The sequence below is a fragment of the Echiichthys vipera genome (assembly GCF_963691815.1).
Source record: "Echiichthys vipera genome assembly, chromosome: X".
Classification (NCBI taxonomy): Eukaryota; Metazoa; Chordata; class Actinopteri; order Perciformes; family Trachinidae; genus Echiichthys; species Echiichthys vipera.
This window is the reverse complement of record NC_139825.1, coordinates 40,044,279-40,063,355: the sequence shown is the minus strand read 5'-3', so window position 1 is coordinate 40,063,355 and position 19,077 is coordinate 40,044,279. Positions and strand designations below refer to the sequence as shown.

The 19,077-nt window shown below is 40.8% G+C and overlaps 1 protein-coding gene across 1 annotated transcript; it reads right to left on the bottom strand.

Annotated features, from left to right (window-relative positions):
* Positions 1-408: 408 nt before the first annotated feature.
* Positions 409-18,501, bottom strand: mst1rb (macrophage stimulating 1 receptor b). Its single transcript, XM_083938382.1, has 21 exons — positions 18,375-18,501; positions 13,749-15,055; positions 10,718-10,894; positions 10,482-10,604; positions 10,056-10,226; positions 9,800-9,960; positions 7,689-7,824; positions 7,412-7,548; positions 6,986-7,165; positions 6,758-6,857; positions 6,414-6,632; positions 6,148-6,294; positions 5,218-5,371; positions 4,942-5,031; positions 4,594-4,797; positions 4,395-4,475; positions 4,076-4,257; positions 3,840-3,949; positions 3,546-3,711; positions 2,346-2,482; positions 409-1,410 (listed from the first exon to the last, which is right to left on the bottom strand). Exons 2-21 carry the CDS (start codon positions 14,952-14,954, stop codon positions 1,179-1,181), a joined length of 4,113 nt encoding a protein of 1,370 aa, XP_083794508.1. The 5' UTR covers positions 14,955-15,055; positions 18,375-18,501; the 3' UTR covers positions 409-1,178.
* Between the last annotated feature and the right edge of the window lie 576 nt (positions 18,502-19,077).

Sequence of the window (19,077 nt, the reverse complement as noted above, 5' to 3'; positions counted from 1 at the left end):
GTAGCCATCACTGTTAGACATGGAAGAAAAAACTTTTCTACATTAATAGTGTTGCAGGGATGACATCTTTTTGTAGGCCAACCCGGAAGTTAGCATCACCCTGGCTCTCTTGACAAAAGGCCAATGGGATTTTGTCAAATAAAAGTTTATGATTCTTACACGTTTTGTTCAGCAAGATAATATTCATGAATGATTTTTGAAGGGTAGGCCTGAATACAATTACCAGGACTAAAAAGCTAACATTAGGTTAAACAAACTATACTACGGTTGCATAACTACAGCGTCAGAACCACTAGCACCACTAGCTTGTGTGCAGCCCGGTGACATTTAGCAAACTCTGTAATCTCATTTAACCACTTGTTAGTAACCGCCTTTTTTAAGAAATGGAAAAGCTTAAAAATTCACAAATAGGGTATTTACTGATGAAGTAAAAATATCTTACTTTTGTGGTAACCACAGACCTTATTTCAGGCAAACAAAAACCCATTAACTTTAAGACGAGGGGACTGGAAAAAAAATCTATCTCAATGTTTTTGGACTAATTTCTGCAGCACTCTATATCAGCTGAACAAGAAAGAAAGCTGAATGGAAAAGTTTATCATGGTACTTCTGAGATTCCTGAGTAAAGTTTGGTTCTAATTAGCCCTAGCCTGTGCAAATGGCATTTGAATTTGAAAAGCCTTTTTTACCATTGTTAGCTAGCTTTTGCAGGCTGATTTAGTGATGTAATGCTAATTAGCTTCTAATGGATATGTAATAAGTGTTGACGTTTTATTTCCCTATGTACAAGCTAGTACTACAGAACTGATACGATGTAGGCCTATTACCAGTGACAACTGTTCGCAGTGAAAACAACACAGCAGATAAATGTCTTTTAAATACTTTTAAGATGATGATGTGTTTGGAAGCTCAAATGATTTCCCTCGGGATTATTAAAGTATTTCTGATTCTGAAACTTTACTCAGCTAATGTTGTAAAAAGTACCTCCAATATTGTTGCCCAAGGGTGTGCTATGCCAGCCGAAAATATCTTACTCCCACTTTCATGCACACAAACAGTAGGCAGTATATCTGTTCCAGATGAGTTATGGTAAGGGACACTACTGCAACCTGGCCACGTTTTCTTTGTGCTCTTGTTGTTAGCACCTGTATCAGTTTCGAGAGAGGAAGAGGAGTGCATCAGGAAGAGACAGAGCCTGAGTCTTCAACATCTGTGGAGTCGCATTCATCAGCAGACTCTGTGAGAGCAGGGTAGGGCCGTGGCTGGTCCAGGTTTACGTAGGTGATATTCAGACTGATGTAGTGTTCTCCCTCCAGGCCGGACAGGATGGTGGAGACAGCCGACACCAACGTAGTAAAGCAGGGCCTCAACTCTGGATCAGGGTCCCAGCACTGGAGCATAATGTTATACCTGGAAAAAACATGGACAGTCTCAAACTGGGCATGGAGGAAATGTCCAGCTCAGTCCACTTTAATATTGGCTATAGAATTTAAATCATAAATGATGAGTCTGGGGAAGGATGATTATAGCATCTGTAATGGAGGTAATTTAAGCAACTGTCTAGATTAATTAATAATAAGAGCAATATAAGTGTTGAATACTTATAGGTATTGTAAATACAGACAATAAATTGCTGTTTTTACACTTCAGTTGTACGGATTAATCAAACAATGTTTTAAATGTTAACTAGTGAACTGAAGCATTAAGTTAAGCTAACCAGATGATGGCTATAGCTTTAAATTTATTGTAATGACATTAAATGGTATCATCTTCTCATCTAACTTACAGTAAATGTCTAACTATCCCTTTAACGTCCTATGTTGGCATTCTACATGGGTCTCCACGTGACACTTTTACTTGAGCCATCCATGAGGACAAGAGGTATCAATAGTTGATTTATTCTCCATCAATCTTTAAGTTGGTGGGAAAAAGCTTACAGTCTAGGGGATTTATCATTAAAACAGAAAAAAAACATGTTGGCTATTATTTGTAAAGGCAGGTCACTGTGTATGTATGTGGTTTTGTGAACCAAGAAGTGTTCTTTGAGGAGTTTTGTAGGCATACACATTAACTCCCAAACAGCATTGCTTAACTGTGTTGGAATAGCAAGTAGTGGACAATTTACGGGTTTCACACTACTGAGTGACCATTCGCACATCTCGTTATTCCTACTTGGACTTTGGTCTTCTTGTAGTTGTGAATCTCTGTTAGTATTATTGTAGTATTAGTATTCATTCTAAAGCAGCATTGTATTGTGTGAAGTTTTACAATGGCTGTCTGCAAACTAAGCAACTAATTTACAATTATTATTTAAACTAATTCGACAAAGTGAGCAACATACTTACAAAGGGTCAGGGCAGAACTGAGGCTGGGGAAGCCTTCTGCCCTTCAGTAAGTAATGTGTTATGTCATAAGGGTCCACCTCTGGGTAGGGGCTTGCTCCTCTGGTCAGCATCTCCCACATCAGTACACCAAAGGACCACTGCATCGGGAGAGGCAAAAGTTACAGCAAGTACCAGTACACTAGTACATATCTGAACACCCTATTGAGTGATTTCCGTCTCGCCCAACGTGCTTAGTGTCACTCTGTGAGATGAGACCAAAAAAGTGTACAGCTTTGAACAACAATATGGCTCCTTAGGAAGTAGGCCGATGTTGAGTTGAAAGTTGATGGTGGAAGTGGAATCCATCTGTTAAACAATAATGTTTCTTATTATCGTACTATATGCAATTTAACATTATTGTGCTGCAAATTAAACTGGGGGGCGCAATCCCAAGTAGGGCCTAGAGTTATAAAAGGGGTGCAGCCAGGCTAAATATAAATGATACATGGTTCTGCACTGCTAGCAAAGCATTGATTAGTTTATGAAAAGACTGCCAGATACACACCAAATGTCACAACTACCAAAACAAAAACAAGAAAATATGCAGGGGGACCATGCAGAAAAGGTTTGGAAGCACTGCCTTTAACCAAAGCAATGTCTAAATGAGACTCCTCATCATTACATGTCCACTGTTTGTTACCATCAGATTATCAGTAGTTAAGTAGTCAGGCTTGGATCATTTCAAGCAATGTGAGTGCAAGCAGGCCTAGCCCTCAGGAAGAGGGAGGGGGGGGGGGGGGGGCAGTCATGCTAAAGCAACCCTAGTTAGCGTAGGAATTCCTGAGTTATGGCCAGAAATGTGTTTTGTGAGGGCAACGTGAGCTTGACTTTTAATCAATTTTAATGTAACCAGTAATAGGACATTTGTGCCACAATTGAAGAAAAGGGTGTAAAAAAAATATATGCAACATTGCATTTTTCTTTTTCTGCTTTTCTACCTGGATAATCATTTTGTGACCTCAAATTTACCTTGCAACCCCTTTGGGGGTCACGGCCCCCAGGTTGGGGGCTAAAATAAATACTGTTGTAAAATAAATACTGTACTCCGGTCAGATATATTCAATCTTCCTACAAGACAAACACATTCTCTCAGATCCCTCAGAACAATGACAACTACTCTAGATATCTTGATTATAGTAAGGTAGATCTTCATTTTCTCACCACATCGGACTTGGAAGTGAATTTCTGTGTCTGCAGACTCTCTATGGCCATCCACTTGACAGGCAGCTTAGCCTTCCTGTGATCCTGAACACTATAATACTCCTTATCAAAAACATCTCTGGCCATTCCAAAGTCTGCAACCTTGACTGTATAGGACTCGTCCAGCCTAAAGTCAGAAAAAGTAAGATGAAAGTTTTGTTATCAAAACATCCCCCGACACTACATCATAGAGAAATTCAGGCATAATGACAGTGAATAAATTGTTTATTTCTTTTGCACATATAGGTGACTCACATGCAGTTGCGTGCTGCAAGATCTCTGTGCACAAACTTCTTCTGGGCCAAATACTCCATCCCCTTTGCAACCTGCAGGCCGAAGCCGATCAGATCCTTTACCGTGGGGTTCTGAACAAATGCCACAAACACACGACAACACTGATTCAAAACAGTTAATAGTTTGCCGGATAGTAAACAGATGGTTGCACATAAATCCGATGATCAGTTTGCACTGTTTTAATGTAGGTGTCACACCCTCTTCTCGCAGCGTATGAAGTGTCGCAGGTCCCCGTGTTTCATGTACGGTAGCACCACTAGAGGGAGTCCTTCCTGCGGCAGGAGGATGCCCAGCAGAGACAGCACATTACAATGGTGGAAACCCTTCATTATGATACCTTCCTTGAGAAACTGCTCCACCTCCTCGACATCTGTTATTCCTGAGGACACACACATACTTTAACTTTATGGACACAAAGCTAAAGGAAGAAAGACACTGGAATCACAGTTTTGAGAAGCTGCTTTTAAAGGTTGACTTTCTTTTGCTTTTCTAAAGCATACATACAGTGTTACTCACTATTCAAAGACTTGACAGCACAGTGGATTTCTCTGTTGCTGTGGTCTGTAAAGTAGCCATGATAGACAGTTCCAAAATGACCTAGAGGAGGGAAAAACAGGTCGACACAGAACTGATGCTGTTCCTTCCAAAAAGGACATAGCTTAGACTCCATAACAAGTATTTTTTTGTTTCAGATAGAGGCAGCAGGATTATTTACCCTTCCCTATGATCCGGTGGTGTTGAACAATAAGCATCTCAGTGGGAATAAGAACATCCTTCACCTCCTCTAGCAGCTCCGGCCTGAAACTTGAGATGGAGATCTTCTCTGGAGGCATTAGGGGAGTGAGGGTAGGATCTATGCCGCCTGCGGCGTAGCTCCGTCTGGGAAACACCAGCGGGGTAGGAGGACTTAGGGATACTACTGGTAACGGTCCGGAGAAAGGGATTCATTAATGAGAGTTACAAAGTTGTCAGAAGCAAACTAGCTATACAGTAGTAGTATAATATGTATGTATATATACTGTATATTATATGCAGCATAATATGTGCTTTGCTTGATAGTCACCTCTCCTGTAGTCCCCAACAGGCGACAGCTCAACATTGTTTGTACCAGAGCGGCTAGCACTGTGGGCCAAACGGGTCTCTACCATGGATGCTGAAAACCATTTCACAACACGTTTTAATAATTAACTCCAAAAGAAGAACACATGTACACCCTATGCAACAACAGCGATGTTCTAGTTGAAAGACTTGTGTAATTCATCCCAAAATCCCACCCACAGCTGGAAGCAGTTGTACAAACAGCTCTGACCAAGGTCCACATAACAAGAGAGGATCCCACCTTTCTTCTTCTTCCTTAAGTGCTTCATTACAACGAAGGCCAGCACTGCTCCTGCCACCAGAGCCGCCAGGATCCCTAGAACAATTCCCACCATGTAGTGGTTGCTGACCCTCACCACTGTACCAACGTTGTGGACCTGCCCGTTGATGGAGATCTAAAGAGTTCATCATACACAGTGCATACCATTGTTTTAAAGTCATTATAAAGCAGGTCCAGGTGCTATATAAATACTTCAAAAACATAAAAAAGATCAATCGACAAAGCAATGCACACAGCATATTCAGTGTTAGTATTCAGAAACTGTGCCTTTAAACGAGCAGTCAGGACTTCTGTACAGTTTATATGTCACAACTATGCTATATACAGTATATAAGTAGAATGTGTTGCGTCAGTGCAGTTACAGTCATTTCCTGGGTACAGTGATGGTGCAGAAATGCTGAGAGCACAGATGTAATAGACCAATCAGAGCAGACTGTACTTTTCGGAAGGGGAGCTTAAGAAGACAGGCGCTAGAACAGAGCATTTCAGGGGATGAACACAGGTATAATAAAAAATTAAGCTGAAGTTGAGCATTTTATGTCCCCTTTAAGTTTTACTGACTTTGAAAGCTAGCAAAAAACTTAAGCTTACTGTCAGTCTGCAGACATAATAGTGTTAGGATTTCCTGGGATTGTGCCTAGAAAGTTAAAAATGTGTACATTTTTTGCAAAAACATCTTACATATTTTCATTAGATCATACTGTGCCTGTGTTTCTTTTTGCAGTATTTGCCTATCCAACCTCATGGATGTTTGACAGTGCACTTGCACAATGTACAAGAATGGTTGGTGATCATTGGACAGGTACATGTGTGACCTAGGGCTCTGTGTTGAATGCTGGATCCATGTAAGTCAGTCAGTCAATCATCATCTAAACCTCCAGCCTGATTTACCTTCACTGGCAGTCCGTCACTGGGGATGGTCATGTTTTTGGGGATCCTGCAGGTGATCTCATTATCCAGGACTTTAGCATCACAATCAACGCCTGCCACCGTCATAATGATGGTCATACAGGAGCTCACCAGATTCAGCTTTTGATGCTGTGTACAGACAGGTCAAATCAGAAAAATCTATATTTCAAAAATCTATAATACATATTACAAATTCACATTTCATTTTGTAATGAATTGAAGTGATCACTCTCATAGCTGTTTCTTACATGGAGTGACACTTCGTCAAACCCAGGGTACAAGTTCAGCACGTGTCCCTCTGTTTCAAAAGGTATGGGTTCGCCGTAGGGGTGGTAGGAGAACTCTTTGTTCCAAAGTCCCAGCGCTCCGTCCATGTCAAAAGAAAGCTCTCCTTCCTCTGTCTCATCCCTGGGGAATGCAGGAGAGATACACTCCATTCTCGTTGGAAAGGACTTTCCTATGCACTCCTGAAACAAAACGGTGTCATCTTTACTTTCAAGTTATAGTACCACATAGTAAAATATAAGCATATACACACATACAAAATAATGCTTTTTACTGTATCTACTGTAAATTATGATGAAGACTGTACCCTTGTCACAGGTTTCAAGTGGCTCTCATTGGGTTTAAAGCGGATAATGGTTCGGTAAACAGAATCCAGATTCTCCCCCCCAATGATGATCTTTGACCCCCTGCAATTCGGGCAAAGGTAACATATTGTTACATTTTCATAATATCAGGAGATGTTAGACTGTTTCCTGTTACAACTGAATTTGTCCTAATGAAAAGGGAAGAAAATGTGGAGGCCTCACTGTCTTACCTGTCAAAGCTACAGTCAGGCAGGACAGCTGTAATCATTGGGTTTTCTCTGTAGTAAAACACCTTTGTGGTAAGGACAGGTGACTTGTCGATAGAAACACTCAGAGGGACGTCCCTCACCTCTGAGATGGGCTGAGATAGACAGATGATTGAAGACACATTGCCTTTGGTCTTTGTGACTCTGTAGGGAGACCAAAGTATGTGAATTACATGCCATAACAGCTGAACTGTAGTGGATCAAAAAGCGTCATGCTTTTAAATACATTTTGCATGTTCAAAAAGATACATTCTCAGGTAGAAAATAGTTCAAGTAGTGAGTCGTTCTTTGGATGCCAGGAGTTAGCCTGTAGTTTCCCAAACCATAATTATTCTGCACACAGTTTAGGTTAGTGTAATGAAAAGAAGAAAGAACTAGGTATTTACAGACCTCTTTATAGGACAGGGCATGTCATTGAGAGTGACTTTCCTGGTCTTCCCAGCATCCAAGTGAGGTCCAGTCACTGTGATGAGTGTGCCCCCAACACGAGGCCCATAGTTGGGCTGGATTTCTGTGATGTTGGGAATCTGTCCGGGACAGTTTATTATACTATTTTGATAAACAAACATGTTTGTAAAGTGGTTTCATAGATTAAATAGTTTATTAAATGAGTTATAGCTTATATGTTGTAATGAGGATATCAGAGGATGATAACAGCAGAGTTTACCACAAAGGTAAATCCTGGCATTTCTGCCTTCCCGTCAATAGAGTAGCGTCCCTCCACCTTGCCCTCATGCACCTCCACTGTGATGTTAACTGGTTTGGACAGCTCATTGGCCCCAGAGCGAATCTTACACACCAAGCTGAAGAGCAGCACCGCAAAACATGTGTCAGTACATCAGTGGAAAATACAACTGCAACACTAGTTGACAATTCAATTTTATAAATTAAATTAATAAAATTGTTGTATTTTAAACAGCGTCAGGAGACAAAAGCCCCTGTTGTTTCAGAAGGTTAGCTTTGTTGCTCAAATACAGCTTTCAAGTTAAATCACTGAGATGTGAATTTATTAAAGCAAACTATTTCCTACTTCATTTATTGGTTTTCACGAGGGGTGTCCCAGACTAAAAATTTTCATAGTTAAATCTGATTCGTCACGTCTTGCCTATAGTTGACTAATCGTCTAATCAGTTTTTGTTTTGTTTTTTGCTCATTAAAAACCCTCTGTTCCAGGATCGAGAGCCATGGACATGAAGCAGACAGCGGCGGGTCCACGTGAGTCCAGCGTTGCGCAGTCACGTGTGTCAGGCAGAGGGTTACTGAAAGATGTGATTTCTGATTTCTGATAGGAGCATCTTATTAAAAGTATTGTTTTTATAACATAAATGTGTTTTGTTTGTATCTTTCTTTGATTGAGCATCAATATTGAAATTAAATGATGCTGATGATTAAACAGTAGCAGACTGCTGTATTTCTGACGCCCAGATAGATTTAAAGCCCAGCCAAGATGCGCTCTGACTGTGCCTGATTGTGGATAGTACAACTTAGTCTACGAGGGGGAGGGGGCATCCGCGCACATATTGATACTAGGCTTATATTGATACCCAAATAGGCTATTTATCATGGTTTATTTGGAGAAAAACAAGCATCTATAAGTAAAATCAGACATTCAGTTTCATGACCACATTTTGCGCATCGTCAAATCAGGCTCTTCGGAGCGAATCGTCGAATAGTCAACTATCCAGGGTCACCCCTAGTTTTCACAACTGGAAATGTGACAGCATATATACCAAAATGCAAGAACAAAAGAAAAGCCATATAATCTAGTTAAATTTCCCATATGACTCAGCTGTAGGGCCTACTTTGTATTTAGGGCGCACTCACACTGTCCTTCCGCACCGCGACCCGGGCTTTAGGATACTTGTCCCCCCCTCCGTCTCCCCCCGCGCCCCAGCCCCTTTTGTACTCACACTGCCTGGGCCTCGGCCAATGATTCTTGCTGTCCATACGTCATCACGCCGTAACACGTCACACGCAGTGATCGCGTGTGTGTGGCTTTGTTTACAAATCTTTCCACAGACGTCTGAGTTTTTGTGCGTCTTGTCGACTGTTTTTGAATATTTTCATCCGACCAAATCTGCAGTAAACACTCCACCTCCGCATCACATCAACGTGAACCTTTCACCGCCATCGTGGGCGCTGTCGGCCGCGGCGCTGTCGGCTGTTATGCGCAGAACGGGTGCACTCACACTGCTTAAACGTACTAGGCTTTAGCTGAAAAAACGGTTTTGGCCCGGGAAAGAACGACAGTGTGAGTGCACCCTTAGTGTTAATTAGCAAAGGTTAGCATTCTAATACAAGATTATTTAATATATATAAAATTACCTAATAAACATAAGCATGTTAGCATTAAATTGTGAGAATGTTAGCATGCTGTTGTTAGCATCTCCGTAAGCCTCCCTCAGAGAGCCACTAACGTGGGCAAACAGGACAAGTTAGCCTTCAGGGCTTTCTGCCACAAAGAGATAAACTCAAACCCCTTTATTTTTGCGTAAACTTAACCAGGTAGTTTTGGTAGCTAAAACAAAGAAAATTCTAGCAGAAGGCCATGAAGGCTAACTTCTCCCGTGTGCAGAGTGGCTGAAGTAGTTTAACTACATAAAATAGATATTACAATACATCAGTAACAAGGCATAACAGGGCACATATCAACATATTGGGTGTCTAGACTTATTGTTATTATTGTTGTTTAAAAATACAAGCCTTTTATTAGTTTTTTACATTGCAAAAAGATCATTCCATAAGGTCCACAATATTATTATAAAAGATTTTACTCACTGTGTGCTGTTGCTTTTGACTGGAAGCACAGTACAAGCAGTCTGTCCCAGGCGGACCTGGTGGGTTCTGGAGGTGATAGCAGGTCTTAAAGGGGACTGGAACTCCCACCCACACACGGTTAGCTCTGTTTGACCATCAGGAGGAGCAGTCCGTGGAAAGAACTGCGTCAATAAAGCAGAATATACAGTAGTGCCACCTTGAAGTGAAATGTTTTTATTAGTTGTACAAAGAGATTCTGGATTACAGAAAACCTCACCCCAGTGATCCCGGGTAGGCAGGACTCGTTCCTCCAATGACTGTGACACTCGCTCTCCCAAGAACACACTCCAGAGCACCAGCCACAGCCCATGAACTTAGGGGCTGTCAGGCACATCGCACAAGTCAGGAAATGTTGACAACCCGGCCCTCTCTGGGGCACCTGGATCATCTGAAACCGATAACAATTTTAAAGGTCAATCTTATGGCCTTCTGCTACGTCATTATTAATGTGGTGACTGGGTGTGTGCCAGTGACAGACAATCAGTCACGATCCTAACTCATTTGTAATGGTAATGTAATCTGAGCTGCATGTCTTTGGTCTGTGGGAGATACGTTGACCCAGGAGCCTCCTGAGCCATTGTGCACATTTATATTTGTATAAATTAAACTGTTTTACGCTCAGTTCATGGGGTTGCTCTTGTACCTTGTCTTCAACCACAAAGAGAAGATACTCTGATGAGTAAACAGCAGCAATGGACGAGACCCTCTGGTTCTCTACCAAAGAGTAATTGGCAAAGACAATAGGACTGGATCTTGTCAATACAAGCTGCCAACACAGACACGTCATATGATTATTAGTAGTGGATCATATACAATAGTCAATAAAAGACAAATACCAAAAAAAGTTGATAAAAAACGGTTTCAAAGCATGCTGTATACCTGCAGCAGGCGTCCGGTGGAGGTGCCAATATGGGCTACAGTCTTGTTCTCTATGGTTGTGACCAGCAAAGATGTGAGCAGTACATCAGTCATCTGCCTGTTGAAGAGGTCCACTCTGTAGTAGGGCTTTGACACCATAGTAGGATGGTCTCTGCATGTGGCGTTGTTCTCCATGCTCTAGTACAAAGGCCACAGGCAGCAGAGGACATGCAAATGAGACAATGGATACAACACACTCCAAATTGTTTAAACTAGCATTATCAGACATGTTTGAACTAGGCTGACAAAGGTGGTTAGGCCTTTAGTGAGAGAAGTAAATTGTACAGAAGACTTGGAAACAATGTTTCTGTATTCTCCTGATCGATTTTGGCGAGAGTTTTATAGACAGGTGGTTCATCCAATCACCTGCCAGGCATGTTTTGAAAGCGCAAAACTACCTGACGAGTCAGGTTAGGGAGGAAGGGCATGGAGGCCAAATAATGTAATGCTTCTGATCAGGGCTGCAGCTAAACATATTATAGCCACCTAAAAAATCAAAGCAGTTTAAGTGTATGTTGTTTTTAGAATATTTTTTATCCCTGTTTAAGTAAATGCAGGGCAACTGAAGATGTTATCTATGCCCTTGTCAAACTTACATGGAAGTATCTCCTGTAGTTAATATACTGACTATGGAGAAGTACCTCATACAACCACACTTCAGAAATCTGAACACTGGTCATGAGGGTAAAATCATTATTTGGTGATCTATTTATTGGCACACCAGAAATTGTTGTGAAACTGCCATGATCCTATTATTTCATAATTTAAGAGTCCATGATAAATGATTATGTGCTGTATTACTGATAGACAGGAAGCAGGGTGGATCACTGTTTGATTAAAGGAAATCGTCTGTAAATATTGGCTTATATCTTGAGGCCAAGATATACAAAAAAAGAAATTCCACCCCTAGGTTGCATTGACACACTCTGGCAGATCTGCTTATGTTCATGTCACTTATATGGCCCGCATGTGTGATGTAACTCATATTGGGAAAATAGTTTATTCTAAATTATTCAATCTAATGATCCTCCAAAGTCGTAATAATTTGATGATGTACAAAAGCAGAAAAGCACGTTGGTGGCCCAAGAGATGTTTTGATCTGCTGAGAAATGGAAGAACAAGATTTCATATTTGTGGAAAATCCCGCTCCTGCTGGTTATTCAACTCTCAGACCAGCAGCCAAAAGCAGCAAAACAGAAGAAGCCTCAAGAGCAAAGTTTACATCTCCAGGTAGAAAGTTATCCTCAAACAGGACATACACAAGAAAGTCACAGTGTAGTTTCTGAGTCACAACTTTTTTCTAACCACAAGTTCAAACACTCAACACACAAATATGAAATCATAGTTGCAAACGCAAAAACAACTCAGTTCTGGGAATTTTACTTAGCACAACTCTCACCACCCAGCAGCAACCATATTATAACATAACATATAAATAACTGTATTGGGAATATCTATGAGATTTCCCAAGAGCAGTAACATAATAAGCCAGTGTAGTCATAATCTAAGGCGTTTAAAAATATATATATCCAAATGCCACACTAGCCGCACTATGGCCTTAAAAGGGCACTAAATGTACCAGTTATGCTGGGAATGAATGATGCAACCCCCTTTTTCACTGACATAAGATCCAATCTTTTTTTAATACTTTCTTAAAAATATCCTCTTCCGTTCTGGCCAAAGAAGTAATTTCACATTTTGGGAAGAGAAACAATTAGATAAGAGAGTTAGATAAGAAGAACAATGCCATTTTCATGTCTGCATGCTAAATATGCAACTAAAACCAACTGCTGGCTAGCTTAGCTTAGCAGAGACTGAGGGCATGGGGAAACAGCTAGCCATGCTCTGTCCAAAGATAAAAAGTCTAATTACAAGCATCTCTTAAGCTCAATTAGTAACACGTTACAGCTTGACTTTTTTATCCATCTCTGCAGGCCGTAACCTAACACACAGGACACCATGGAATTGCTAAACCACAAATTGTCATACACAACTTTTTTATAAAACCAACAAGCTACAACTTGTTCATAAGTGAGCTTTAGAGATGTCAGCAGGCAGATCTTTTTTAAAACTATGAACAGAGCCAGACTAGATGTTTCCCTTGTTTCCAGTGTTAATGCTAAGTTATGCTAACAGTGGCCCCAGCTTCATATTTCCCTATATGTCATACATATATATTATATGTGTGTGTGTGTGTGTGTGTGTGTGTGTGTGTGTGTGTGTGTGTGTGTGTGTGTGTGTGTGTGTGTGTGTGTGTGTGTGTGTGTGTGTGTGTGTGTGTGTGTGTGTGTGTGTGTGTGTGTGTGTGTGTGTTTGCAGAGCTGGAGTCAGGTGACGATTAGCCTAGCTTAGCATCAACATTGGAAACAAGGTTTCACAGTTAACTGCTGTAACTAGTTTTAGAAAATAGGGAGCTAAATGCTGCGTTGCATTTACCTCGGAAGTCGGGACTGGGAATGACGACTCACCCAAATTGAGTTGGAAAACATTTATATTTAAACGGGTGGGCAGACTCTTTCCAGGTTAACCATTTCATCCCAATGCATTATGTGGTATTTTGCATATACAGACACCGTGGCAACACCAACATCTCAGTAAACTTATTATCTTCTCAATATGTATGCACATGTTAGGAGAACAGCCATATGACGTAATTAATAGCTCCACTCCCATACAGTACGATTTTTAACACGCCCTGTCAAGATACCTTTACTCTGATTCAACAAATAGTTTCCATTTGAATGAGCTCAGTTCAGGGAAATACCTTAGATGTTTCTATGTTAAGTGAGTGATATGAAAGTGAGTAGACTCCACATGCTTTCCCTTTTACCAGTCCCCAATGAACCAGAATGAATTTACCTGTGTCGCTTACCTGTCTGCATCGTTCAGTACAGTACAACAGTGCCTTTAAGTATATCAAACTGTGACTCTTTCTGTAAAATAAATGTTGAACTGAGATTAAATTAATCAGCTAGTGGACTGATGGGCTCACCTCATGAGGACAGCTCTCACAGGCCTGGAAATGGCAGAGCCCTCTTGATAGCTGCTCTGGTCCTGACTCGCAGCAGTCATCCACCCCATCTACAATTGCTTTGTTCACGTTGTCAACTGGGAAAGCACATAGAGCCGAGTCATGCTCTGTGACCCCGTTGTCATCAGTAACAGCAAAAACCCCATATAGGATGTCATCCTCTTCCTCTGCCCCTAATTCCTCTGCCAGCTCCCTGCCTGCCTTGCCAAAATAGGCTGCCTGGACTACATTGTACACCACATCCTTATAAGGTTCACTGGCTACATTCCTCCTCCGGCGTTTTGGTTCAAACCGACACTCAAGGATGACCTCACGATATCTCTTCATCTCCCATTCATTCCTAGGGAGACGGCCCAAACGAGTCTGAAATGGAGAGGAGTCCTGATCAGGGCTTTCTCTCTGAACTGAGAGGAAGTAGACAAACTCCTGAGTGAAAAAGCTATAGACATATTCAATATGGTATGTCCTCCGCAAGCCTGGAAGCACAGTCAGGCCACGCACATCACTGTAGAAACCATCTTCTGTGGCCAGTGGTCGACGCACTGATATAGACTTCCTTCCATAACGCTGGGTCACACTGTCATTGACGGTGGTGGCAACAAAAAAATAGACGGTCTGACCCTCTTCAACCATTGTTACTTTGGTACCAAGAGGGCTAGCCACACAGTCAGGACAGTAGGCAGCAGAGTTTGAATCCTTTCTGAACAAACACTTAGAAAGTGAAGGAGACTCTCCATTTGAGTTAAGTTGGTGGAAATAGCATACACCATACTGAGAACTTCCACAAGAGTATAAATACATAAAGAGAGTATCCAACAGCAAGATCTGATTGTTTGTGTCCTCCAGGAAGTTAGGATCCTTGTCAATGTTGCACAAATCGCATACCTTACATTCTGGGCTTCCAACTGGCCCAGTGCGGAGCTCCCACACCTTCTCCAAACTTCTGTTGACAGCTTCGATCACATTCTGAGAGGCCACATAAACCTCTTGGTAAAGGGAATTGTTGGCTATGTTCTGAATGGGGCCCCGGGCCTGGAAGAAGGGCATAGTGTAAAGCACAGAGAAGTTGACAGGGCTGGGGGCAAGTGAGGGACAGTTGGCCAAGGCAAACGCCAACAGAGTCTGGAGCCAGACACATGTCCCCCACTTTGTGGTCCAGTGGACCATCTCCACTCTGGGGTTCACAGGGGACAACAGCACAGCCAACGGGGGGTTACCTCCAGGTCTGATGTTGGGACAAAAGCATCTTTAACACCAACTGCTGATGCCTATATGAAGAAATTAGAGAAAGTCATTAAATCATTCAAATCATATCCTCTGCAACACAAATATGGTGGAACAGAATATCCTAAACCTGAAAATTGTTGGCAAAGGAAAATGCTGATACCACGTACAAACTTAATAAGGGATCAAACTTAATAGAATCAGATTCAGAATCAGAAATACTTTAATTATCCGGGGGGGGGGGGGGGGGGGGTTATTTTTAACGATTAACGATGAACCATTAACGATTAATGGACGACTGCGCTACCTCCTAAGACACAGCTTTATAGCTTTAAACCTCATCTGGTGGTCTTTCAAAGGCTGAAAAGTGAACCTTGAGGGTTTTCTTTCATAAAACTGGAACCTGTTTCATTCAGAACCGGCCAACTATATCCATTGTCTTCAGTAACACTAACAACTATAATATAAACAATTATAAAATTAACAGTGGCCCGTCACAGAAAATGTGGTGCTATTTAGGAGTATACATGGATGTTAATATCAATATCACTATGCTTGATTATGTTCTGCACTGAAACAACAGATCTGAGGTGACAAATATCATCATCTTAGTGTGCCAGATGATGATGATAAATGTGGTCATAAAGATAAAAGCTTCCTCTGACACACCACAAACACTGAGGTTTACATAATCAAACAGAGCAGTGTTGGTACTGCTCAGGATACTAAACAATGGAGAAAAATATTTTATTGTGACTTCCTGCACAAGTCATTCTTATCTGTCTGCTCATGTTTATTCTTGTTAATCCAACATCCCGTCCATTTGATCCCCTTATGACTCATGTTCTTTTGCGCAGACGGAGTAGTATTATGAAAACAAGCAAATGCGCAAAATGTATCAACAAAAATTGATTCATCTTCATCAGTCTCCAAACAACAACCAACCAAATGGAACCATGTTTCAAACTCTGAGCCTTGTCTTCATTCTGAACAGACGTTAGGTGGATCATTAACTAGACACATCACCGTAAGGCAGTATTCAAGAACCCCAGCCTCTCTACTTTGCATTCCTCTCACAACCACTACGTGCCTGTCAGGGGGAAAGATGTCCACGGACTGATGGTTATAACACGACATGTGCCTTTTTAAGCCCATGGTGAAAAAGAAACGGCTCATCTGCTCGTGCCAGAGAATTTAATCAACTTTGATTATTTTATTTGGCAGCAGAGAAACTTCATATTGACCAAAATTATTTCGAGAAAACAGAACTTATTCTTGCTATAAGCAGTCATACGGAAAAGTTTCAAGTCAAGTATGGTGTCTTCACATCAATAATTCATAGAAGCCCACTGAAGTAGTGTTACATTTTAACATTAGCAGCTCCATGTGAAACTGAGGTTAAGGTTAGAGGACATGGGTATACATAGTAATGACACTTATTGACTTTCTTCATGTTCATGGTTAATAAAGCAAATGGTTGAAATTGAGTTTCCATTCATTGTACTTGGTGCTATTTACAGATCAGTCAGCATGCAGTTTTTGATGAAGGTGGCCTCAGTGTATTCCCTCACAGGTGAATTAAAGCTGCAGGATTCTGATTTATAGTTAATGTATTAACTGTAGTCTATCTTCTTTTTTCTGGCTTGTGCATTTGATTTAGCTTCTATATGAATATACCAGTTTAATTTTCCAAATATACAAGAAAAAGTTTCTTTGTATGATTTACTTACAGCAATGAGCTGCAAGACAAAAGTGCGTAGGCATGGGACAATATGAAAATGTCATGTCATGCTTATCCTGGCCAAAGTATTTATGATATTATATCAAAATATATATATATTTAGTAAATTTTGTTGAGAAACGAATATTAATATTCCATCACAGATGGACACATCTTTTATCAGAAAAAAACATCTTAAATACAGTAATCATAAATTAGAAGGTCCCCGATTTAAAAAGTCATAGTACTATGTCATCAAAAAATCATGGCGGAAAAGACTTGCAGTGATCACGACGAGTCTATTAAATCATCAAATTTACATTTGTTGTTTTTATGGTTAATAAATACCCACACAACAATTTTAACTATACAGGCAACAAACACTTTCACTTTCTATCGTCTTTTTTCGATCTTTTTCTTGATTTGAACTGTTATTTTTGAGCTGTGGACACGTCAATGTTAAGGTTAGAGGAAAAACTGAAATAAACTGCCATTTGACGGTCAAACCACTCGTGTGGATATTCAATCCAATTCAATTTAACTCATATTCACTTATCCAAAAAATGGAAATGTATCATGATTTATTGATTCACCGCGATCTGTGATCAAAACAATCATGGTCCTAACCCTAAGTGAGAGGGATGCAGATAATGAAAAAAAAATCTCTACTGGTTTAGTGCCTTGCTCACAGGCACTTTGGTGGAAGCTCATTAGAGAAGAACCTTTTCATTCATCACACAGATTTATCCACAGGGATTTGAAGAGGCAATCTGCTGTGCAATCAATCAATAGTATAGTACCCTGAGGACATATGTATTGATTCAGTGGCAGGTAATGAATCCCAAATCAGTACAAAACCCCCAAAAGCACCAGTGAGGAGAGACAACAGCTCTGCATTTACTTTGTTTTTGAAACAATCATTTTAAATGATTTCTTTGAGTTGACTGTTCAAGAATGAAGGTAGATTAATCCATGTGTTCAAATTAACATGGTGATCAAATCAATTCTGAAATGTGCACAGAAGCAGCATCATTCTTGCTTTCATGTCTCTTCTTGCCCTTAATTTTTTTTGGCAGTATGTTTTATTTTGAATCTTATATCCACCATGCTCCTGTTCATTATCCTAACAGTCTGCCTTAAGTTGAGTGAAAACGTGCAAGTCCATTCTGGCTCCAATCCACATGTAAAATGGTGATGACTGCAACAGCTGCACAAAACAGGGCAACACCTTGCTCTGTGAGCTTAGGGAATGGTTATAGTCTGGCACTGTGGTCTATTACACATAGGCCTACTGTATTTACAACACATCCAATTGCAAATGTAACACTTAATAATATCACTATCAAATTAGACATGGAATAGCAAAGGAAACCCTTATATTATCATTTTCACTTATCATCACACAAACACAACATGCCAGTTTCATCACCCAAACCTAGAATTACAAAATTAAAATGTTTGTTCTGTAAGTGGTCCATTGTTTTTTTTAATTTCCCGTTAAAGTATCATTAGATTTTCATGAGGAAGAGTCTACCTGTATGTTTGCTGATATCTAAACAAGCGACATTCAGCAGCGTCAGGTGCCGTTTATTTCTGTTTCGTTCAAAGAAGATCTCTGTGAGTGAGTGTTATGAAAAGCGTACCTGTACAGGTCAGATACTCTCCTCTTCGGGGAAACAGCCACTGCCAGGTTTGCTGTCTTGTCTTGTCTGACTATGGAGCAGCGCAGAGATGACCGATCTCAAAATGACACCATCAGATGAATTCGTGAAAGCCTGCCCGTCCTCACAAAGCGCTAGGACGTGTGGCCGGTGTTGGTTTCGGATTCAACTTCAACTCCCAGTTGGAGCCGGTCCTGTTTGTCTCAGTAGTGCGCCAGTTTGCTCCTCCCCTCTCCAGACACACACCAGCAGCAAACCCAATTAACCCTTATTGTGTTGGTGCGTCCACCTTTCATGTCGACGCACATGATGCCATACATTGATGCATGCAGCCTACTTTTTTAGATTTGTTGTATTCGGTCTGGCAACCAATTCACGATTCCTCACTGTACTGTTCCACTCCTTATTCCTCACTGAAACAGGAGCGCTTGCACTACTTTTATTGAGCCTTAAATGTAGAGCAACAGTTTCATGTTTGTTTAGGCAACAGAGCAGCATGTCTACCGGTCTGATGTTGGTCTCCTGAAATATGATGGTACTCATGATGGTAGACTATAAATAAATACATACATAAAAAAACAAAATACATTTTATGAGAGATCAGTAATAACAGTAAAGTAAATTATATCTGTGTTATTATAGTGGAACTCAGAGGTGGAAAGGAATTAAGTACATTTACTCAAGT